General features: G+C 52.2%; 2 protein-coding genes across 4 annotated transcripts; both read left to right on the top strand.

Annotated features, from left to right (window-relative positions):
* Positions 1-373: 373 nt before the first annotated feature.
* On the top strand, positions 374-1063 carry mt2 (metallothionein 2). Its single transcript, XM_084672191.1, has 3 exons — positions 374-532; positions 636-704; positions 865-1063. The coding sequence occupies exons 1-3, from the start codon at positions 508-510 to the stop codon at positions 954-956; spliced, it is 186 nt and encodes a 61-aa protein (XP_084528317.1). The 5' UTR covers positions 374-507; the 3' UTR covers positions 957-1063.
* A 458-nt stretch (positions 1064-1521) lies between these two features.
* Positions 1522-23065, top strand: nup93 (nucleoporin 93). 3 transcript variants are annotated; one of them, XM_084672882.1, is made up of 23 exons: positions 1522-1618; positions 2421-2610; positions 2926-3043; positions 11786-11848; positions 12431-12499; positions 13288-13416; positions 14797-14871; positions 15832-15924; positions 16038-16177; positions 16269-16401; positions 16804-16961; positions 17285-17450; positions 17744-17837; positions 18887-19078; positions 19906-20032; positions 20149-20221; positions 20314-20358; positions 20678-20794; positions 20975-21093; positions 21244-21361; positions 21543-21626; positions 22398-22526; positions 22796-23065. In XM_084672882.1, the coding sequence occupies exons 2-23, from the start codon at positions 2432-2434 to the stop codon at positions 22904-22906; spliced, it is 2532 nt and encodes an 843-aa protein (XP_084529008.1). In that variant the 5' UTR covers positions 1522-1618; positions 2421-2431; the 3' UTR covers positions 22907-23065. The 3 variants fall into 3 exon arrangements, with proteins under 3 accessions (XP_084529008.1, XP_084529007.1, XP_084529009.1); XM_084672881.1 differs by having other exon boundaries at positions 1524-1656; XM_084672883.1 differs by lacking the exon at positions 12431-12499 and having other exon boundaries at positions 1524-1656.
* The last annotated feature ends 1475 nt before the right edge of the window (positions 23066-24540 follow it).

Below are 24540 nucleotides of genomic sequence, written 5' to 3'. Positions count from 1 at the left end.
GCTTTCGTTTTTATAGCTATTTGATGGACATAGTAGCCTATTGCCTATAGGCTACAGAGTATAGACTATTGTCTAGGGTACAGAGTATATCGAGACACATATAATCAGATATTAAAGTGTTAGTCTGTTATAAAGTCTTTTGTAAACAGAAAATGTAGGTCTTGTAGCCAACGTTCTGTTTGCATACAGATTAAAATTCTAGGCCGTGTGAACGCGTAATTAGAATTCAATTGTCAGCAGTCACGAGGACATGTTAGTCTTATGTAACACAAATGATAACAATAAATCCATCACGTCCTTTATGGGAATTTTTCTTTCGGGGTTACGGACAGTGTGCAAGCTCCTTTAATGAATTGCGGAAATGCGTGACTCGGTTTTTGCACTCGGTCCGTAAAACCCATCCGCTATAAAAACGCCACTCGGAGAGCAAATGTTTACACTTGACCATCTCACAACGACGATATCATCACACCTGTCTACTCCAGAGAAACCGAACTAAACTGAAAAATGGATCCATGTGAATGCTCCAAGAGTAAGCTTTTACTACTAGCATGTCATTTCAACAGACGTTATTTTTAATCTTGTGTTAAGGTTTCTCTTCGTCTGTTAAATTGTATTTGTTATTTTCTTCATAGCTGGATCATGCAACTGCGGTGGTAACTGTAGCTGCACTAACTGCGCCTGCACATCTTGCAAGAAGACCAGTGAGTTTAACAATTGTATTAAACATGTTTTTTTGAAAAATAAATTGCGGACCTTTCAGTAAGACTAGAGATCGTGGGTCAATTCTAGACATGGGTCACAGGTGTTGCTAATCGCTACATAATCAACTGTCCTTTGCGTTCCTCCCTTCTCCTAATGCAGGCTGCTGCTCCTGCTGTCCAGCCGGGTGCAGCAAGTGCGCCTCCGGGTGCGTGTGCAAAGGGAAGACCTGCGACAAGACCTGCTGTCAGTGATGAGGGACGCCATGTGGCAATGTGTAGAACTGCAGGCCATCTATGAGATGCACTAATTTTTGTACTTGTTACTTTAAAAATGTAATAAATTGCAACTAAAAGACAAACTATTTGAGTCATTATTGCAGTTACAGGGAGCGGGGCATTTGGTTTTCAGGGTGGTTTAACTTGGATTTGATTAACTCATACTGAGGCAGTCAAATATTGTCACTGCCAAGTCAGACGAAATCAAATGCGTCACCCTACTTGAAAGTAATCTTCCTAGTTTAAGTTCCTTGAGTTGGTAAGAAAAAAATGAGCTCTGGGGTATCATTTACATGTTCCTATTTTATACATGAGTGGGGACTGGTTGAACTATGTACCCGTTTATTAAGGTTAGAAATTGTATGTGTAGGATTGATTAGAGCTACGTGCATTACAACTCACGATTCTGTACGAGTAACCGGAATCAACATTAAAATCACATGTAATTGTTTAATACCAAGTTGGTCATTTGCTGCACCCCAGAACGGTAGAGGGCGACTCTAACCATACGTAGGCTACCAAAGACTACTAAACCAACGAAGAAGAGTTGTCCAATCAGTGTAATCTCGAAGTGCCGGGGTAAACGAGATAGTGTTGGCTAATGCACTAGCAAGGAACTATAAAAACGGAGTTTGGAGGTACAAGGGAGACACATTTCTATTTGTCAAAGGGTCACGTAAGTTATAGTTTAGCTCATAACATTTGTAGCACACATTCATGTCGCGTGGCGTTATAGCCTGTCAGAGCCAGACTGGAGCTCTGCCTTTCTAGCAAGCTATCATTCATTCCTACATAAGCGGCCTAGCCATGCAATGATAGCTAGCCTAGCTGTTGTGGCCATTCAGTCAGATGGAGCTAATGCATGAAGTTAATGCATTTGAAGCAAAATAAGAATTGACGCATAATGTGGGTTAGATGATTATCCTAATCCGTGTAGGTTACAAAAGGAAATGGGTTAATGTAGCTCATGACAAAGACGATACTTTATACCCTCATCCATAAACAGCTGTCATCGCGTGGCTGCGCGCGAGAAGTTTGTTGACCCTACAGATTAGATCCCGAGATTATTCAAATTTGTAGGTAGGAATAGTAAAATGACATACATATGTAATATTAATCTACTCCATATGACACCTACGTTTAGTGATCTAGTTACTTCTCGTACTAACCCGAAGGAGAATGTTTTACCTTGGAGGCTTTAGGTAAACACAGTTTTCGGTCTAAATCCTACTCCATTCCCGATGCCATCGACCACACACTAAAAAGACGTTCTGCCATTTACGTGGAATAACAATCACAATATTCTAATTTAGAAACATCCCACCATGACTCTGTTGTCGTGTTTTCAATGAGAGAGAGATCTCAAAGTAGAGATGATCATCTCACGGGCGCTTCCAACGGCTTGTCTTAACACCAGTGTCCTCTCCCTCTCGTGCACAGCACCGCTAGCCATGGAAACAGAGGGCTTTGGGGAGCTGTTGCAGCAGGCAGAGCAGCTGGCTGCTGAGACAGAGGCGGTGTCTGAGCTCCCCCACGTGGAGAGAAACCTGCAGGAGATCCAGCAGGCGGGGGAGAGACTACGCTCGCGCACCCTCACACGCACCTCTCAGGATGCAGCCGACGTGAAAGCGTAAGACATCTCTGTCCTCTGGGTCCTGGTGGGTTAGACTAGTCTAGTACCTAAACGCTGTGTATGTGTGGGGGTGGGGGGGGGGGGGGGGCGGTGTGTGTGAAAGAGCATGATGGAGGTAGATTTGTGCAGTTGGGAGTAAGTGTTTGTGTGTTTATCATCCACCCCAAAAAGATACATTCATGACTATGCTGCCATCTAGAGGTCACCAAGGTTCATGCCATAATGCTGTATACAATACACGCATACATGCATACCTAACCAGGAACCACAATGGTTATGCATGTAATCGTGCCTCTCCCCGTCTCTCCTCAGGTCCATCCTGCTGGGCTCCCGAGGGCTGGACATCTTCCATATCTCCCAGAGGCTGGAGAGCCTCAGCGCTGCCACCACCTTCGAACCCCTGGAGCCAGTCAAGGACACAGACATCCAGGTACACATCCTTAATCAGGCCTCAGGCACACATCCTTAATCAGGCCTCAGGTACACATCCTTAATTAGGCCTCAGGTACACATCCTTAATCAGGCCTCAGATACACATCCTTAATCAGGCCTCAGGTACACATCCTTAATCAGGCCTCAGGTACACATCCTTAATCAGGCCTCAGGTACACATCCTTAATCAGGCCTCAGGTACACATCCTTAATCAGGCCTCAAGTACACATCCTTAATCAGGCCTCAGGTACACATCCTTAATCAGGCCTCAGGTACACATACTTAATCAGGCCTCAGACATCTGGGTGCACATTCTCAATCATGCCTCAGGTATACAACCTTAATCAGGCCTCAGGTACACATCCTTAATCAGGCCTCAGACATACAGGAACACATCTTTAATCAGGCCTCAAGTACACATCCTTAATCAGGCCTCAGACATCCAGGTACACATCCTTAATCGGGCTTCAGACATTCAGGTACACACCTTTAATCAAGCCTCGGGTACACATCGTTAATCAGGCCTCAGACATCCAGGTACACATCCGTAAACAGGCCTCAGGTACACATCCTTAATCAGGCCTCAGGTACACATACTTAATCAGGCCTCAGACATCTGGGTACACATCCTTAATCAGGCCTCAGGTACACATCCTTAATCAGGCCTCAGACATCCAGGTATACATCTTTAATCAAGCCTCGGGTACACGTCCTTAATCAGGCCTCAGAAATCCAGGTACACATCCTTAATCGGGCCTCAGACATTCAGGTACACATCTTTAATCAAGCCTCGGGTACACATCCTTAATTAGGCCTCAGACATCCAGGTACATATCCTTAATCCGGCCTCAGACATCCAGGTACACATCCTTAATCAGGCCTCAGGTACACATCCTTAATTAGGCCTCAGACATCCAGGTACACATCCTTAGGCCTCACTAAACCTTCCCTATCTGACGCTGTGTGTTTTAACTTGTGGTATGTTAGGTATTTTCTAGATCACTATAAAGTCAAATTAATTTGTATAGCTCTTTTAACAAGCAATGTCAGAGATCTTCACAGATAACCATATACCTACAGACACTATCACTGACCAGTTGATGCAGGTAACGAGCTACTGCCATGCTTCGTGTGAGTGTCCAGGGGTCGGTCAAGGATTCAGGGGCAACCTGAACTTGTGAGGGTATCAAACAATGTTGTTGTCGAGTCACGCGTGGATAGATCTCACCACCACCCCAACGTGACATTCTGCCACGATGACACACCCCAGCTGACCCAGGTCCTATTGTTCCCTCCATGTCGGTGATAGCTGTCCCCTTTCCAGCCAGCCCAGTCTGACTCACTACAACTGCTATGACGGTGATAACCGTCTCGCTGTGTGGAATGGCCCCAGTCACTCGACAAAGAGGTGACGTGACTCATCGGTAGCCCAATACTCTCTCTCTGGCCCTGTCATCAGGGCCTGGGGGGGTGATGTGAGCAGTGTTCCTAGCGACGCGACGTTGTACGTTACTGCAGTGGTGAGAGGTATTGCCAGTGTCATGTGTTGTTCTTTTCTAGTCTGCACACTGGTTGACTTCCCGAGTGGCTGTTGATGGTGAAGTGGCTTTAACTTTGTTCCGCTGCACTGTGTCACCTGGTCACATTCCTGGGTGCACTGTACATTTGGCGAACAAAGCGATTCTGATTTGTGTAGCTTGTTGTTTCTCTGGGAATGGCATGCGGACGAGGTATAGATGAGTCCAGTTTTGTGGTGTCTGTGCGAGATGGAGGCAGGGGGCGAGGTGGTGATGGATGGTATTGATTTTCTCGTCTTGAATGTGTGTGTGTGTGTGTGTGTGTGTGTGTGGGGGGGGGGGGGTAGAGAGGAAGGAAGGAGCATAAGGAGACTGGAGGTAAACAGTCTGGTTGGTGGACAGTTTTGTTTTCGGTGCGTTTGGTCTGCTGAGGTGTGCGTGCGTGTGTGTGTGTGTGTCACAAGGACAGGGGGGCCTGTGTCGGGGTGTGTCTCTGATGGGTAGAGCACTTAGCCCCTGGCAGCAGCAGAAGGAGGCGTGTGGACTCTGCTGAGTGGCCGTGCGTCTGGAGTGGTCAGTGTCCAGTATCAGTCTCCTCTCTGGGCCATCTGCCATCCCTCCGCCCCTTTCCTGGTTATCATACTTCCTGTCCCTCATCCCCTCCACCCTGCCGGGTTTCATCCTCCATCCCCTGTTACCGTTTTTTGTGCCCCTCCACCTTTGCTATTACTTTACCGTGTAGCTTTACCCTATATACATATAAATGTGTATATATACTGTATTTCCTATGTTCTCGGCTTTGTCTGTTGTTAAGCTTTCTATCACCACGTGAATGGATTCTAATGCGTATTATGGTGTGTTAGTTTGTGCATGTTGGCGTGTAGGCAGGTGGTCACTCGCCACACGGCAAGGTGTGTGTGTGTGTGTGTGGCCAAAGATGAGAGAGTTAGGGTGGAGGCAGTAGACGAAGAACTTTCCAGCATGCGTCTCTCCTCAACCATCCTCCGCCAACACACATGAGGTCACGACACAAAGGTTCACCATCTCCACTCACAACATCAAAGCTGTTGGTGGTTGGTTTTCAGTGTGTATGTGTGGGTGTGTGTGTGTGTTTTCAGGTGGTGAGGGTGCATTATTGAAAGAGACAAAGAGAGAGTGGGAGGAAAAGCATAAGGGAGAGACGGCTGAAAGGTAGGGATAGATGCATGGACGTATAAAGAGTTAATGCGATATACTGGGAATGCAACGCAGATGTAGCGCTGAATATGAAAGCGCTAAAATGGCGGACAGGAGAATTTTCAGTTTCCTCTGCCCTCAGTTTTTCTATTCCATCTTTTTCTGCTCTAGCTGTCTCTCTCCATCCCCCCCTACTCCCTCTCCATCCCTCCCCCCTATTCACTCTCTCCATCCCCCCCTACTCCCTCTCCATCCCCCCCTACTCCCTCTCCATCCCCCCCTACTCCCTCTCCATCCCCCCCTACTCCCTCTCCATCCCCCCCTACTCCCTCTCCATCCCTCCCCTACTCCCTCTCCATCCCTCCCCCCTACTCCCTCTCCATCCCTCCCCCCTACTCCCTCTCCATCCCTCCCCCCTACTCCCTCTCCATCCCTCCCTACTCCCTCTCCATCCCCCCCTACTCCCTCTCCATCCCTCCCCCCTACTCCCTCTCCATCCCCCCCCTACTCCCTCTCCATCCCTCCCCCCTACTCCCTCTCCATCCCTCCCCTACTCCCTCTCCATCCCTCCCCCCTACTCCCTCTCCATCCCCCCCCCTACTCCCTCTCCATCCCTCCCCCCTACTCCCTCTCCATCCCTCCCCTACTCCCTCTCCATCCCTCCCCTACTCCCTCTCCATCCCCCCCCTACTCCCTCTCCATCCCTCCCCTACTCCCTCTCCATCCCCCCCTACTCCCTCTCCATCCCTCCCCCCTACTCCCTCTCCATCCCCCCCTACTCCCTCTCCATCCCCCCCTACTCCCTCTCCATCCCCCCCTACTCCCTCTCCATCCCTCCCCCCTACTCCCTCTCCATCCCCCCCTACTCCCTCTCCATCCCCCCCCCCTACTCCCTCTCCATCCCCCCCTACTCCCTCTCCATCCCTCCCCTACTCCCTCTCCATCCCCCCCTACTCCCTCTCCATCCCCCCCTACTCCCTCTCCATCCCCCCCTACTCCCTCTCCATCCCCCCCCTACTCCCTCTCCATCCCCCCCCTACTCCCTCTCCATCCCCCCCTACTCCCTCTCCATCCCCCCCTACTCCCTCTCCATCCCTCCCCTACTCCCTCTCCATCCCCCCCTACTCCCTCTCCATCCCTCCCCCCTACTCCCTCTCCATCCCCCCCTACTCCCTCTCCATCCCCCCCTACTCCCTCTCCATCCCCCCCTACTCCCTCTCCATCCCCCCCCTACTCCCTCTCCATCCCCCCCCTACTCCCTCTCCATCCCTCCCCTACTCCCTCTACATCCCTCCCCCCTACTCCCTCTCCATCCCTCCCCCCTACTCCCTCTCCATCCCTCCCCTACTCCCTCTCCATCCCTCCCCCCTACTCCCTCTCCATCCCTCCCTACTCCCTCTCCATCCCCCCCTACTCCCTCTCCATCCCTCCCCCCTACTCCCTCTCCATCCCCCCCTACTCCCTCTCCATCCCTCCCCCCTACTCCCTCTCCATCCCCCCCCTACTCCCTCTCCATCCCTCCCCCCTACTCCCTCTCCATCCCCCCCCTACTCCCTCTCCATCCCTCCCCCCTACTCCCTCTCCATCCCCCCTACTCCCTCTCCATCCCTCCCCCCTACTCCCTCTCCATCCCTCCCCCCTATTCACTCTCTCCATCCCCCCCTACTCCCTCTCCATCCCCCCCTACTCCCTCTCCATCCCCCCCTACTCCCTCTCCATCCCCCCCTACTCCCTCTCCATCCCTCCCCCCTACTCCCTCTCCATCCCTCCCTACTCCCTCTCCATCCCCCCCTACTCCCTCTCCATCCCTCCCCCCTACTCCCTCTCCATCCCCCCCTACTCCCTCTCCATCCCATCCCCCTACTCCCTCTCCATCCCCCCCCTACTCCCTCTCCATCCCCCCTACTCCCTCTCCATCCCTCCCCCCTACTCCCTCTCCATCCCTCCCCCCTACTCCCTCTCCATCCCTCCCCCCTACTCCCTCTCCATCCCTCCCTACTCCCTCTCCATCCCCCCCTACTCCCTCTCCATCCCTCCCCCCTACTCCCTCTCCATCCCCCCCTACTCCCTCTCCATCCCTCCCCCCTACTCCCTCTCCATCCCCCCCCTACTCCCTCTCCATCCCTCCCCCCTACTCCCTCTCCATCCCCCCCTACTCCCTCTCCATCCCTCCCCCCTACTCCCTCTCCATCCCCCCTACTCCCTCTCCATCCCTCCCCCCTGTTCACTCTCTCCCTCCCCCTACCCACTCACTCCTTTCTCCCCTTACCGATTCTCTCTTCCTCTTTCTCCAACCCATCCCCCTCTCTGAGTGGCTACAGTGAAGGCATGCATTCTATGGCCACAGTCTGATAAGCACAGCTGCTAAAGCAGTGCTGCTCAAATTGCTGTGTGTGTGTGTGTGCAACTGTCCATGTGTGTGTGTGCTTCTGTCCATGTGTGTGTGTGTGTCTGAGTGTGCCCCCACCTCATTAACTAAACATGACTCTTAAGAGGATTATTAGCCCAATTTCAAGACAGGATGTCGGAAGCCATCAGCAGAGAGGGAAAAAAAATCCATTACCATAATTGCATTGCGCCAGGGGAGGAGTAAAAAAAGGAAGGATGCATAGATGGATAAAAGGAGGAAGAAACGAGCACAACGGAGAGGAGGGCAGAGCTGCGGAAGGGAGGGAGGGAGGGATGGTTTAAGTGATGGAGAGCAGAGCAACTGTGTAGGTTGGATAGTCACTCCTCCCCCCCCCCCCCCCCCATCCCCGTGTGTGAGAGTTGACTTGGTACATTCCTCCGACAATAAAACAGCCGACGGTAACCCGGGCCGTGGCACTTCCTCGGGTTCACGCTGCCGGCCCAGCTAGGCTGGGAGATGTGATGCCGCCGGCCGCCATTCTGGCCCCCGGACGCCTGGGAGGGAACGCCCCAGAATGGCGTCTCGTCTTCAGAGGGAGCTGGAGGGCGGCAGGGACAGGCAGGGCCTGTGTACGGCTGGCACCTCTCTCTCGCTCGCTCTCTCTCTCTCTCTCTTCCTCCTCTCTGGCTGGCTGGCTGGCTGAGCAGCAGTGTGAGTGAGTATCGCCTGCTTGTTGGAGCGTTGTCTCTCTTGCTTTGTCTGTCAGCTTTCTGCTCTTCCTCCTGGTCTGCCTGCCTTTCTGGCTGTGGGGAGGATGATGATGATGCTCGTACTAAGGATGATGATGATGATGGTCATACTAAGGATGATGATGATGGTCATACTAAGGATGATGATGATGATGATGGTCATACTAAGGATGATGATGATGATGATGGTCATACTAAGGATGATGATGATGGTCATACTAAGGATGATGATGATGATGATGGTCATACTAAGGATGATGATGATGATGATGGTCATACTAAGGATGATGATGATGGTCATACTAAGGATGATGATAATGATGATGATAATGATGATGATAATGATGATGATTGGAGTCATACTAAGGATGATGATGATGATGATAGTCGCACTAAGGATGGTGATGATGATGATGATGATGATGATAGTGGGGATGTCCTGCATGACGAAGGCTTCTCCCCCACACAGGAAGTGGGGGAAGAAGGGTGGGGTTTCAGTCCTCCGTCTCATTGTCTCATGTTTAACGAAGACGACATCCATCGCCTCAGTTATCTCCTGCTATTATCTCCTCGTAAAGATCCACTCCAGTCTGGCTTTTATCTGCATATATAGATACTCTATACCCTGGCTTGTATGTGAATATCTCTGACTACTGAATTGAAATGTGCTTTCTTTATTACATGTGCACGGCACTGCGGGATAATCAAATCCATATCAAAAAGAAGTGTCCAGTCTACCGCTAATGTAAAACAGATGATATAGAGTGTGCTGGAAGTGACTTTCCATGGCTGTGTAAGATGAATAAGGGAGTGTTCCTGTGTGCCAGACCAAGCCCTGGGCGGGGGGGGGGGGGGAGGGGAGGGAGGGGGGAGGGAGAGTGTGTCGCGGCTGCACACGCGTGTAACACGCACGTCTCCGTGAATGAAGAGGACGACCGGCTACTCGCCGGCTCTGTCGTTTCTCTGGGACGCCACGTCGTCGTGGCGATCCACCGTCACCGTAGACGGCGTCGATCGACGCGACGCCCCCGCGGTTTCGATCCGTTTTCGGGGGAACAAGGAGAACGCGGATCAGAATGTTCTGGATGCTGAGGTGGCTCTTGTGGCCCGCCCCACCCACCCCACCCCCCCCCCACCCACCCCACCCCCCCCCCACCCCACCCCCCCCCACCCACCCCACCCCCCCCACCCCCCACCACCGGCCCTGGAGGAAGCAGCTCTCCGAGGAGACGGAGAGGGCGGTCCGGACAGGATCACCCAGGCAACAGGGCTGTGGTGGGGATCCGTGCAGTCGTGTGTGTGTGTGTGTGTGTGTGAGAGCCCAGAGAGGTAGCCGTCGATGGCGGCGTCAGGCTAGTAGCGTAGCGCGCCCGCCTGGTCGCCACACTGACGGCTAGTTGCTCGCGTTGGGAATTATTCTGACGCGAGGCGACGTGTGTGTGCACCTGTGCAGTACATTAAAAGCTATACTGCGTGCGTGCGTGCGTGCTTGTGTGTGTGTCTTCCGAGCCCTGACCTGAGCAGCCAGAGTTATAAATAGCCCCATTGTGAGCCCTCTCCTGGGGTGAGAAGGAAACTGGGTAGAACCTGTTCCTGATGTGCTGTTGCAGGGTGGCCAGAAGGGGGCGCCGCCACCCTCTCCTCCCCCTCCCCCACCATGCCAGGCAGAGACGGCAGCACAATGACTGAGCAAGAATTGTCTGAGTGGCACGGTGGAGGGGAGGATGGCAGGAAGAGGAGGAGGAGGAGGAGGGGCAGAAAGAGCAAGGGTGGATGAGGTGACCGGAGGAGGAGGCAGGATGGAGGGGTGGGAGAGGAGGAGGGATGAGGGGGTGGGGAGGAAGAGCTGGAGGAGGAGGAGGAGGAGGGATGGATGGGTGGGTGGAGGTCTTTCTTGGTCTGCCCCAGTTCTCCAGCCGTCTCTCTGCGAGATGTGGGATAACGGCTACAGGACGTCGCTGGCCTCACCATCCCTGTTCCACTCCTCCATCTATCCTCCTTCCCTCCCTTCCTTCCATCCTCTGCATCCGCTTTCTGATGGTGGTCTAGAGTCTTCCACATTAGGGATTGGATGAATTGGGGGATAGAATAAAGGATGAATGGATATATATATATATATATATATATATATATATATATATTTGTCCATCCCCTCCATCACGTCAGCAAACAATATGCCAGAAACCATCTATATATACATCCATCCTTCCATATATATAGATATATTGACATAGATGGATGGATGTATATATAGATATAGATGGATGGATATATATATATATATATATATGTATGTATGGACCGTTTCTGGCATATTGTCTGCTGACGTGATGTAGGGGATGAACAGGGGCGAGGGCCAAGGCCTATAGGGGAGGGGAGGGGAGGGGAGGGAGGAGGCAGGGTGGAAGAGAGGGGGAGGGGAGGACAGATGAGATTCAGATGAGCCTCTGGAAACCGCCTGCTCTCGCCGAGGAGAGACGTGCGGCGATAATTAACTGGGGAAACGAATCGGCCCACGTCTCCTCGAGTCTGTCACTGTCACGCCAGGCCTGGCGCTCCTCATCGGCTCCCAGTGAACCGTCTGAGCGGCCCCAGATGGTGACCCCACCCCCGCGCGCGCCGCGCTGCCTGCGTACGTGCTGCTCCTGGGCGTGTTGGCGTGGAGCGCCGACGACGGCCCGCGGAAGGAGGCAGAACGTTCTCTACAGGCCGCCGTTATCGTGAAACGCGTGTCTGTGCCGAAAGACAGAGGCAGCCGTAGGAGCAGCCGTTGGCGTTCTTGAGATTGTTCACTTAATGTTGATCATTTGTGCTCAACTTGCTTGTTTTAGATGATAAGGGGGGGTGGGGAGGGGGGCAAGCTTCAAACTGCCTCAAAATCGGCATCTGTGCGACTCCTACATCGGTTTAACCTGTGTGTGTGTGTGTGTGTGTGTGTCTCTTCCAGGGTTTCCTGAAGAATGAGAGGGACAATGCACTGCTGTCGGCCATTGAGGAGTCCCGTCGCAGGGTGAGTACCATCTTCTGCTCCTCCCCGCCCTATGAAGGCCCTATGCAGGCCCTATGAAGGCCCTATGCAGGCCCTAATGAAGGCCCTATGCAGGCCCTAATGAAGGCCCTATGCAGGCCCTAATGAAGGCCCTATGCAGGCCCTAATGAAGGCCCTATGCAGGCCCTAATGAAGGCCCTATGCAGGCCCTAATGAAGGCCCTATGCAGGCCCTAATGAAGGCCCTATGCAGGCCCTAATGAAGGCCCTATGCAGTTCCTAATGAAGGCCCTATGCAGGCCTTAATGAAGGCCCTATGCAGGCCCTAATGAAGGCCCTATGCAGGCCCTATGAAAGCTCTAATGAAGACCCTATGCAGGCCCTAATGAAGGCCCTATGCAGTTCCTAATGAAGGCCCTATGCAGTTCCTAATGAAGGCCCTATGCAGGCCTTAATGAAGGCCCTATGGAGGCCCTAATGAAGGCCCTATGCAGAAACGCACGATGCGTACGGCAGCCATCTTATGTATGAATACACATACTGCTCGACCACACCCACACAGGGATGTGTCACTCACACCTGTCCCTTTCATGTTTTACATCAGAAACGCATCGTGTGTGCGCGTGCAAGCTCCTGGGTGTGGATGAGAAGGTTCAGAGCAGGTCTAATTAGCGTAAGTTCCCATTAGTATGTCCTGTCCCTGCAGAGCAGGAGAGAGAAATAGACTTGGTCCTGTTGTAATGGGGCGCTGGTGCTAAATTTGTGCCTGCCAGGAACACAGACCCACTTAACACTGTCCCTGTTCCAACTCCACAGACAGTGAAGTAACACGATCTGTCAAGAGTCTCAGCCAGCCCACTGTGAGCCTCCAGGCCAGCCCCCTGTATCTCGGTCCCCCTGTGGAGTTTCAGGAAGCCTGGGGGAGGGGAGGGGAGGGGAAGGGAAGGGGGGAGGGAGTGAGAGAGAGGTGTTGGAGACAAGAGTTCTCCCAGTGGGAGAGGTTAGCGGGGCTAGCTTAACTAGCTATTTATAAAGTGTCACATCTCCCCTGGTCTGTAACCCAATTCTGACACACACACACCCCTCTGTCAAAGTGGTCTGTATCTGATCAGTCTCATCTTTCTCCTTTTGATTCTCTCTCTCTCTCTCTCTCTCTCTCTCTCTCTCTCTCTCTCTCTCTCTCTCTCTCTCTCTCTCTCTCTCTCTCTCTCTCTCTCTCTCTCTCTCTCTCTCTCTCTCTCTCTCTCTCTCTCTCTCTCTCTCTCTCTCTCTCTCTCTCTCTCTCTCTCTCTCTCTCTCTCTCTCTCTCTCTCTCTCTCTCTCTCTCTCTCTCTCTGTGTCTCTCTCTCTCTCTCTGTGTCTCTCTCTCTCTCTCTCTCTCTCTCTCTCTCTCTCTCTCTCTCTCTCTCTCTCTGTGTCTCTCTCTCTCTCTGTGTCTCTGTCTCTCATTCCCCCCTCCAGACGTTCCTGCTGGCGGAGGAGTACCACAGGGAGTCCATGCTGGTGCAGTGGGAGCAGGTGAAGCAGAGGGTGTTGCACACCCTGCTGGGGGCCGGGGAGGACGCGCTGGACTTCAGCCACGACGCCGAGGTCAGGGGCGCCACCTGCTGGACACCCGCCCGCCCGCGCACCACACCGCAGCCGAGCACCACACACCAAACTGCTGCCGCATATACTTATCAACTAACGTACCAAGCAACTGCCGTACATGCATACTTATAAAGTTCCGTGCTGCATACTTATCAAATTCCGTACTATGTACTAAGCCACTGCCGTACTATTAACGTATCAACTGCGCACATGCAGTACATCTCCCCTTCCGCTCCCCCTGGCCACTCCCCTTCCTCACCTCTCTCTTCCCCCCCCAGCTCCCCCTGGCCACTCCCCTTCCTCACCTCTCTCTTCCCCCCCCAGCTCCCCCTGGCCACTCCCCTTCCTCACCTCTCTCTTCCCCCCCCAGCTCCCCCTGGCCACTCCCCTTCCTCACCTCTCTCCCCCCCCCCCCCCCCGCTCCCCCTGGCCACTCCCCTTCCTCACCTCTTTCCTCCCCCCCCGAAACATCATCAAACATGGATGGCAGCCCTCCTGTTTTAAATAATGGATCAAGACCCAGAACATGGAGGTCGATCTCGTCGCAAAGCTACCAGCCTGCAGCTACCAGCCTGCAGCAACACCCACCCACACCCAGACGCACGCGCGCGCGCGCGCAGCTCCATTCAGTAAACATTCCGGGGGCCATCTTATCTGATGGGGTTGAGTAAAGGAAGTTTAGCGGCTGTCGCTCGTTTTGTCGTTCGCGGCATCGCGTCGCGACCTCGCTCTGCGAAGGGGCACCGCTCGCGAGGACCGTCTCCTGAGTCAGAGGGCTCTGATTGGACCGTTTGTCCGCGCAGCCCCATTACCACCCAATGAATAAGTAACCCGCGTTTGACACATTATCTTTTTTCCATGTATCGCCTGCCGTTCGCAACATATTCCAAGAACATGGCTCCCGCAGAATGCCGGCTTTGATCGCGTTTATAAGGCCCACGCGATTGTCCCGCTGCAGTCCCTTTACCAGGAACAGGACACAACAGCCGAGGCTCTGTTTACGGTGCACCGTCACTGGGTGTGGCCTGCTGTTCTTTGTCTCATGTCTGTGAGAATGTGTTCGTCCAAGCGAGAGCTCTGCTCTCTATGGCTTTCACGCTACATTGGTCTCTGCTGTGGAGTAACGACACAACGAACATGAGACCGTACACACACACGCGCGCGCGCGCGCACACGCACGTTCAGCCAATGTTTCTCCGTTTTAAAGAACTCTTTAGCCTCGTAGCCGCTTTCTCTGTAAGGCTTACTGAGGTCGCTCGTCTGCCTAATTATCCCACTGGTGTGTGTGCGTGTTGGAGTGTGTGTGTGTATTGGAGAGTGTGTGTGTATTGGAGTGTGCACCCCCTCCCATCAGTCCTTGTTTGTGTCTCTGTGTTGCAGCCCAGCTTTGTGAGTGAGGTAGCTGTTCCTGGCAGGAGTGCCCTGGACAGCGTGGAAGTGGCATATGGACGACAGGTCAGTCACCCTGCTGTTACACCTACACATGTGTGTGTGTTATAATACAATTAGACAACACCACATGTACAGACCATTTGTAGGAATTATATGATATAGTTTAGACACCACATTTACAGACAACCTCTATAAATTTGACCTCAATCTTATAAAGTATCAACATGTTCCCTCATGTTAAACTGATTTATTCAATAGCGTGTCCGACACGATCCCACATAGCTCGTTGGGCAGGTACAAGATAACGCAGAGGCTGCAAACTGCTGGTGCGGTTATAAGCGCGGCCGTGGCCTTGTCACAAGGACTCGGGTTCGATTCCCCGCCCGGGCCTTTTCCTCCACGTCCTCCCCTCCTCTTTCTCTCTCTCTCTCTGCCCTACATTCCCGCTCTCTCGACGCGGCCTCTCTCTCCCCCAGTAAAGCACAAAAGCCCCGTGAAGAGCCCCATGTCAGAAAGCTGCTGCTGCTGCAGCCGGGTGATTAGAGCTACCCAGCATCCACCCTGAATGGGGTCATTGTCAGCGAGGCTGCGGTCGATCAGACTCATTGATCTGCTGGCCGAGCACAGGGAATGCTGGGTAATGACCTCGCTTCTGGAGGAGGGGGGACGGTGACGATCCATCCGGCTAAGCCCCACACTCTCTCACACACTCTGTCGCGCGCGCACACACACCCAGTGCGAGGAGGGCAGAGGAGAGGGCCTCCTGTTTGGGAGTGGACATGTGTCGTCACATTGCCTGCGGAGTCATTTTCTTGGTGTTTGCCATCTTCTTCGACGAGCTGCTGAATGTGTTCATCCTCCTCGTGCTGTTCTTCATCGTCCACCACTTCACCCTGCGCTCCTAGGGGTGTCGCTCGGGTGCCTGGAGCCAGAACTGGGCGGTATTTAACCATCCCTCCCCCCTCTCTGTCCCTCTCTCTCCGTATACTTCCTCTCCCGTCTTCCTCCTCTCCTCTCCCCCAGATCTACATCTTTAATGAGAAGATCGTGGGCGGCCACGTCCAGCCCAACCTGGGAGATCTGTGTGCTTCTGTAGCCGACAGCCTGGACGACAAGGTAGGAGCTCACCCGTCATCACCTGGACATCACCGTGGGCTGCTTGTGGGGCATCTTCGTGGTATTCATGCCTGCTGGATTGACTAAAGAGGTGTGTGTGCGTGTGTGTGTAGAACGTGTCAGACATGTGGCTGATGGTGAGGCAGATGACAGATGTGTTGCTGGTTCCGGCCAAGGACACTCTGAAGAGCCGCACAGCCGTGGACACACAGATGGCCTTTGTGACGCAGGCCCTGCAGTTCCTGGAGAACAGGTGTGTGTGTGTGTGTCATTTACAGCTGCCTGGCCATCCGCTCTCAGCGTGTTTGTGTCTAAACTCCCTGCCTGTCTCCACCCCCCCCCAGCTATAAGAACTACACCATGGTGACGGTGTTTGGGAACCTGCAGCAGGCTCAGCTGGGGGGGGTACCAGGGACCTACCAGCTGGTCCGCAGCTTCCTCAACATCAAGCTGCCCGGACCCATGCCTGGCATGCAGGTACTGTCTACACACACATGCGCGCGCACACTAGGGCTGCACAATGAATCACATTTGAATCACGATCACGATCGTGGCTTCCCACGATTACATTTGCGTGATGGAGTGATATTTAAAATGCGTCATTCCGTTCATAGTATCAACGTTTTTTTTTTTGCTTTCTAAAATATATTTACACAATGGAAAATAGTGCCCTGTTAAAGTTCTGCTACATTTTCTTTATTGTTTTCTTTATTTATTTGTATTTATTCTTTGAGAAGATGCACTGAATTTTGGTGAATAAGAGGACCCACTTTATTTGGATGCACATTTTGGAAATGAGCAGGAATGTAGCACAATATCAATGTGAAAGCAGTTCTAATTAGCGTATCATGATGTGACACGAACCCTGTGTGTGTCCAGGACGGGGAGGTGGAGGGTCACCCCGTCTGGGCTTTGATCTACTTCTGTCTGCGCTGCGGAGACATGGGCGCCGCCATGCAGGTGGTCAACAGGGCCCAGCACCAGCTGGGGGACTTCAAGACCTGGTTCCAGGAGTACATGAACAGTCCGGACAGACGGTAGGATGCTAGGACACGCCCCACAGACTTCTGGGAAACGTCCATTTCTGTACTACTGGATCTGGGTTGTGTTTATGTCATGTCATTTACATTGACCTACGTAATCGTGCGTTTGGGAGGTTGTTTACGGACTTGGGCAACACATATCTTGAGAAAGACCGGAAAAGCATAGAATCTATGGAAGCAAGTCATAGTCAAAGTGCTTGTTGCTTAAGTATTTTCAGTGACAAAAAGTGGTCTAGAATTACTGTAACAGCTGCATATGGAGACCTCCTGTGCAGTGAAACATTGTAGTGATGAAGGTGGCTGCCCTCCCCCTCCAGATTGGCCCCGGCCACAGAGTCCAAGCTGCGGCTCCACTACCGCCGCGTGCTGAGGAACAGCGCCGACCCCTACAAGAGGGCCGTCTTCTGCCTGATAGGGAAGTGTGACATCAGCGACAACCACGGCGAGGTGGCCGACAAAACCGAGGACTACCTCTGGCTCAAGGTGACGAGCGACGAGCGAATGCTACGCTAACCGCTATGCTAACCACCACGCTAACAGCCACAACGATGCTTGTTTTTTTTTTGTTGTTTTGTTTTGATGTCTTTTTAATGTTTCAGTGGGACGTGTCACGTCTTAACTATGGATTGCTAAATCGTCCGTCTGCATTGGCAAATGTACCCTTTAGTAGCCTGCTAATAAAGAAAGTGTATTCCTTTTCAGCTAAAGGGAGAGAATGTTCCGGAGTTGAAGGAAGTTTTACTCTTAGTAAGTGTGTCGTCTTCTTCCCTCCCCAGCTGAACCAGGTGTGTTTTGACGACGATGGCAGCAGTGCCCCGCAGGACAGACTGACCCTGCCCCAGCTCCAGAAGCAGCTTCTCGAGGACTACGGTGTGTGTGTCTCTCTGTCTCTGTCTGTCTGTGTGTGTGTGTGTGCGCGTGCGTGCATCCCTGTAATTTTCTCCCACCTGCGTGTGCATGGCCTTCCCACCTGTGCTGTTGCTGTGACCTGCGCCTGAAATAGCCTCCGAACGACCACCGGGTTCACCTCCCCTCCTCCAGCTCACCCAGCAGCTCACCCTCGGGCTGAGCCAGGGAGGAAGTAGAGCAGGCAGGCAGCAGAAGCCGTCTCTGCAGGAGACTGACGGCTAGCGCCAGCCCCCTGCGTCTGGCTCCTCAGGGATCCAGCCTGGACGCTGCTGATAACAGACTTCCACTCCTCTAACTCTCCCCTCTTATCAGAGGGAGGGAGAGGCTGCCTCACCTGCAGGAGGATTCACAGCTTTATCTTTACTCTGTCTTTTGAGAGTTTCTCTCAATCTCACGCCGTCTGTCTCTGTCTCTTCCTTCCGCACCTCTCTATCTTCCGCACCTCTCTATCGCCCCATCGTTGTTTTCCCTTTTAATTTAAAACGTCTGGGACCGAGCGATAAGTCGGTGTCTTAAAGTGCCTGACATGTTCATTGAAAACATGCGGTCGGATGGAGGGGATTAGTTCATTTTTAATTAAAAAGTACATTAGTTGAAGAAAGTTTGGAGGTTTCTTGCAGGATATGCCCCCCCCCCCCAAAAAAAAAAAAGTCTCCCAAAAACATTGGATCTGTTTTTATCACTAAGTGCTGCATTTCACGGTGTCAGACGCTATCTGTTTATACTTCAGTATATCATAAATAACCTCCTAGGAGTCTAGGACCTAGACTGTACTCAAGATACAGTTCGCAGACATGTCATAAACATCCCTTCAGCTCATGAATGATTTACTCAGTGCAAATGCACAGAAGTGTAAACCCATAAAGGAGATATTATTCACAAAAGTTATTTATTACACTAAAGCCAACAGACTGTGCCACACCCAAACTCGCTCCCCCCCAAAAACCGGCCTCACACCACCCTAACACGAGTCTTTTCCTCCTGTCTCCTGCTCCGTCTCATCCAAACAGGCGAGTCTCACTTCTCGGCGAGCCAGCAGCCCTACCTGTATTTCCAGGTGCTGTTCCTGACGGCCCAGTTCGAGGCGGCCGTGGCCTTCCTGTTCCGGGTGGAGCGCCTCCGCAGCCACGCCGTCCACGTGGCTCTGGTCCTGTACGAGCTGGGCCTGCTGCTCAAGGCCTCGGGACACAGCGCCCAGCTACGTAAGTGACATTCCTGACCGCTCAGCCACCTGGCTCTACCAGAGGTGGGGGTAGGGCTGTCTGTCTGTCTACTGGAGGTGGGGGTAGGACTACCTGTCTGTCTACTGGAGGTGGGGGGTAGGGCTACCTGTCTGTCTACTGGAGGTGGGGGTAGGACTACCTGTCTGTCTACTGGAGGTGGGGAGTAGGACTGTCTGTCTGTCTACTGGAGGTGGGGGGTAGGACTACCTGTCTGTCTACTGGAGGTGGGGGTAGGGCTACCTGTCTCTACTGGCTACCGGAAGGGGAGGTTATAGCTCAGTAGTTAGTTTAATTAACGTCAGATCTAGAGATTGCAGATTAAAATCCGCCCCGGGTGTGCTGTACATGGTTTTGTATAAAAGTGTCTGCTAAATGAATACATTATTGTTATTATTATTACTTGAGCTAATTAACTATTATTATGATAGCTTATTATTGTTGTGAATTATTATTCATTGAAGATTAGTTTTATTGTACATTAATTAATTATTTGAAGTTAAGGGTAAACTAACTGATTTGTTGTTTAGTTTAAGAACAGTTAATTATTAATGGCAATTTGAAGGTGTACAATGTGAAAGGGGATGCTTTCATTTTGAAGTGCAGGAAGTGATGTGTGAATGTTCTCTCCTCAGTTTTAGTAGTGATTCTATGAAGTCAAGTTCAGTCGCTAAAACCTGCCATTGTCTAACGAATAGTTTAATTCGAAATTCTTCTTCTTTGTAATATTGATTCATATTGGAGCGTCAAATATTTTGTAGCAGATAACAACAACAACAATTGTAGCAGATATTGTGTGTCTGTCTCAGTGAGTCAGGAGGCTGGCGATCCGCCGATGGTGCGACGCCTCAACTTCATCCGTCTTCTCATGCTCTACACGCGCAAGTTCGAGTCCACCGACCCCCGCGAGGCCCTGCAGTACTTCTACTTCCTGAGGTACGCTCCAGCGCTGAGCTCACTTCCTGTGGGGAGTCTGGCCACCTGCTCCACTAAGGTGTGTGACACGCAGCCCTCACTCACTGTTTCCTAACGGCACGCGTGTGTGTTTCCAGGAACGAGAAGGACAGCCAGGGAGAGAATATGTTCATGCGCTGTGTCAGTGAGCTGGTCATCGAGAGCAGGGAGGTGAGTTTGTCACACACAGATGATAAACAGACTTTTTGGACTTTTTTTCTGGTACGCATGTGGGTTTCTGATTGGTTGTTTCTCCCCTACAGTTTGACATGTTGCTAGGCAGACTGGAGAAGGATGGGAGCAGGAAGGTAGGTCACATGGTGGCACTTCTGGAACACCAGAGAGAGATGTTATGTCAGCTTATGGCAGGCTTCATTTATGTTTTTTTGTTTGTTTGGATTCCCATTAGTTGTCACTAAGAGCTACCCTTCATGGGTAGCACACAACAAAACATAACATCTCAAACATATTAATATATATAAAATAATATAATAATAAAATTAATATATATATCAAAGATGAGCAAGTTGAAGACAAGCATAAGTCAAGTAAAAAATTACATCATTAAAACGCATTCCAGTATTTTGCTTGGTTGAGGAACGTCGGTCTGTGTTTGTGTGGCCACAGCCAGGAGTCATAGACAAGTTTGCTGGGGACACGCGGGCCATTATCACCAAGGTGGCCCTGGAGGCTGAGAACAAGGGCCTGTTTGAAGAGGCAGTCAAACTTTACGAGTTGGCCAAGGTGAGGCAACAAAAACAACAACAACTCCACAGAATCTCTTTGAGAGGCCTTGTCCAGCTGCTACTTGAACCAGAGCAGAATTTGAGTGGAGAACACCAGGTCCCTTTGTAACCCTGTGGTCTTCTGCACCTGTCGCTGTTCCCGCTCCTCCCCGCGGTTCTCGTTCCTGTCTGGCGGTAGAACCCAGACAAGGTTCTGGAGCTGATGAACAGGCTGCTCAGTCCGGTCATCGCCCAGGTCAGCGCAGCACAGTCCAACAAGGAGAGATTAAAGAACACAGCCCTGGCTATTGCTGAGAGGTAATAGTCCACACACACACACGCACAAAAGTACACACACACACACACACAGCCCTCGCTTTATACTGAGGTTGACATGCACAAACAGCCCTGGCCAGAAGTAGGATAGACACACACACACACACTCATCGGTGTGACCCTCTGTTGAAGGTACCGTTCCCAGGGAGTAGCAGGGGATAAGTCAGTAGACAGCACGTTCTACCTGCTGCTGGATCTCATGACGTTCTTCGATGAGTACCACGCAGGCCACATCGACAGAGCCTATGACGTGAGTGAACGCCTGGCCTAGTGGCAGACTGGCAGGTTCATCTGGACCTGACCGTCTCTTCTCTCTCTGTCTCTGTCTCTCTCTCTCTCTCACCTTCCTCTAATCCCCCTCTCTGTATCTTTCTCCCTCACTTTCTCTCTCTCTGTCTGTCTGTCTGTCTGTCTGTCTGTCTCTCTCTCAGGTGATGGAGAGGCTAAAGCTGGTTCCCCTCAGTCAGGACAGTGTTGAGGAGAGGGTCGCTGCCTTCAGGAACTTCAGTGACGAGGTGAGAGAGCGACGTTGGCCCGTCCGACATGAAACGTGTTTTTTCACGCGAGTTCTGGGGCCGCAGTGACATGCCACCACTTCACACTTCAACCAACCGTCATCGATCAATCGGAATTGCCGTCATTGAAAACACAAGCATGTCCTTAGTTCCAGTCTTGATGGACAGTCGTGAGTTTGTAACTGTTCCTCTCCCCCCCCTGTTCTCCCTCCTCCTCCCCCCCGCCCCCCCCCTCCTCCTCCCCGCCCCCCCCTCCTCCTCCCCGCCCCCTACTCCTCCTTCCCCTCCTCCTCCTCCCCGCCCCCTCCTCCTCCCCGCCCCCTACTCCTCCTTCCCCCCCTCCTCCTCCCCCCCCCCTCCTCCTCCCCGCCCCCCCCTCCTCCTCCCCGCCCCCTACTCCTCCTTCCCCTCCTCCTCCTCCCCGCCCCCTCCTCCTCCCCGCCCCCTACTCCTCCTTCCCCCCCTCCTCCTCCCCCCCCCTCCTCCTCCCCGCCCCCCCCTCCTCCTCCCCGCCCCCCCCTCCTCCTCCCCGCCCCCTACTCCTCCTTCCCCCCCTCCTCCTCCCCGCCCCCTCCTCCTCCCCGCCCCCTACTCCTCCTTCCCCGCCCCCTCCTCCTCCCCTCCTCCTCCCCTCCTCCTTCCCCCCTCCTCCTCCCCGCCCCCCCCTCCTCCCCGCCCCCTACTCCTCCTTCCCCGCCCCCTCCTCCTCCCCTCCCCCTCCCCGCCCCCTCCTCCTCCCCGCCCCCTCCTCCCCTCCTCCTCCCTCTCCAGGTGAGACACAACCTGTCGGAGGTGCTGCTGGCCTCCATGAACATCCTGTTCACCCAGTACAAGCGTCTGAAGGGGGCGCCCACAGGCACGCCCGGGCGGCCCCAGCGCTCGCTGGAGGACAGAGACTCGGTAAGCACACACTGAACTGGCGGTTCAATAAGATGGCGCGTTACAAATCAAATGTATTGTTATTAATACAACGCTGGTGGCATCTAAGGTTGAGAGGGTAAACAGTAAAAAAATCTATGTCCATCTGATCGCTGTCTGATCACTTCCTGGACAGATAGTGTAGTTCAGGCTGCGTAGATCCATAGGTGACACTTTAGATGCTTGTGAGAAGCCTCTCCTTGTCGCTCCCGTGTCTAACATGTTCTCTGTCGTCTGTTTTGTGTCCTTAGCAACTGCGTAGTCAAGCGCGAGCCCTCATCACCTTCGCTGGCATGATTCCATACCGCATGGCCGGAGACACCAACGCACGATTGGTTCAGATGGAGGTCCTAATGAACTGACCCGTGACCTTTGACCCCCCCGAAGCCCCGACCAGTTAACCTTTACCCATCCCCCATCTGAATATGATTTGTCTTTTTGACTCCTGTTCATTTTGTCTTTGTGTTGTCGCTCAATATTTGTATTTTTTTCATATTTTGGGAAATAAAATTTCAGTTTAATTTTGTTTCATTTGCCTCATTATAAACCTTATCCTTGGTTCATTTTGTTTGTTCATCTCCGTTTTTATGTTGTTGCTTTTCTTAACGTCATTCATCATAATCCTCCATGAAGCTGCACATTTAATAATTTTGCATTAAGGGTTTGTTGATCATCCACTGCAAGCTTTGGTGGACATACCACCATGTGTGATTATTAGTCTGGTATGCAATCATGTTTGACACATTTATAAAACGCAGTTATTGGACCCTAAGATGGGGCCGTCTGCAAAGCGAGAGTTTGGTTTTACTGGTCTGAGGAGCAGGAGAGTGCATGTGAGCAGGCAGATGGCTGGTGAGCAGGGCAGAAGCCCTCAGAGAAACCAGATGGAGTTGTTAGTCTCTCTTGGCCGACCAGCACAGTAGGCCAGGCTGACAACACAACGGTACTGCAGGGCACTGCTTTACATTGTGTTGGGGAGTCTGGTGTCGAAACGCATCTTCTGTGCCTGTCACAGCACCGTCACCCTAGTGGAGCTGTCTGCACGTACTTCCTGAGGAGAAGCAGGTCAGGGTGTGCACAGCTCTGCCGTTGAAAGAGGGTGTTGTGTTTCCTGTGACGTGGTTTAGATTTGACTGTCTGCTGGTATCTCCTTCAAGATCCATCTAAAAAACCAGCGTGCCACACGCTGTGTTTGTTCACAACACAGCTTTCAGCCATATACTGGTCCGCTTCTGCATGTTCTTGACTGTGGTTAAGATTTGACAATGTATCCACTGTATATCCTTTAAGACCATCAACGACCAACGTTGTGTCTGTGTGTGCGTTCACAACACAACCTTCAACCTCCCCCATCTGAAGTATGTGTTCTAATTGTTCTAACCTCCCTCAATGACGCTGTCTGAGGTGTGTGTGCCGCAGCTGGTGTTGTGAATCAGGCCGATGCCACACACCCGCTAGAACCCGGCTATTTCACAACACCAGGGTGGCACCGCACCACTGCCGACGAGATGACGCGGTGACGTACCTAGAACTCTGGACAGCGATCAGAAGACCGACGTCAATTTTGTAGACGTAATTACTGCAAATTCAGTGCGAAATGTGTTATTCAAACCTGTATTGTACATATTGTGAGACTTCATGATTTTGTATCAATCTTTTTTTTTTTACAATACAATTGAACTTTTTCACCAAGACGGTCTCCCATATATTGTCTGATTTGGGAAAGCAACTTTTGAAGCCGTTTCACAAACCACTCTGTGTTATGCCAGCCAACAACTCTTGCTGACGAGAAAACCAGAGAAAATGCAAATACACCACATACAGCTGCTGGCAGAACATGTCTGCTGATCTGAAACGATGTAACACACGAGCATTAGACACGCTGTTCTACACAACATTAGTCACGGTGCTGAGCCGCACTGAGGCCAAGGTCAGCCAATGTTACAGGTACAGAACAAGCTGAAGAATGCGTTGATACTGGGCACTTACTGAGTTC

The sequence above is a fragment of the Hypomesus nipponensis genome, chromosome 14 (assembly GCF_054491055.1).
Source record: "Hypomesus nipponensis isolate SF chromosome 14, ASM5449105v1, whole genome shotgun sequence".
Taxonomy (NCBI): domain Eukaryota; kingdom Metazoa; phylum Chordata; class Actinopteri; order Osmeriformes; family Osmeridae; genus Hypomesus; species Hypomesus nipponensis.
Note: the sequence above shows the minus strand (reverse complement) of the source record. Positions and strands in the feature narration are given on the sequence as shown.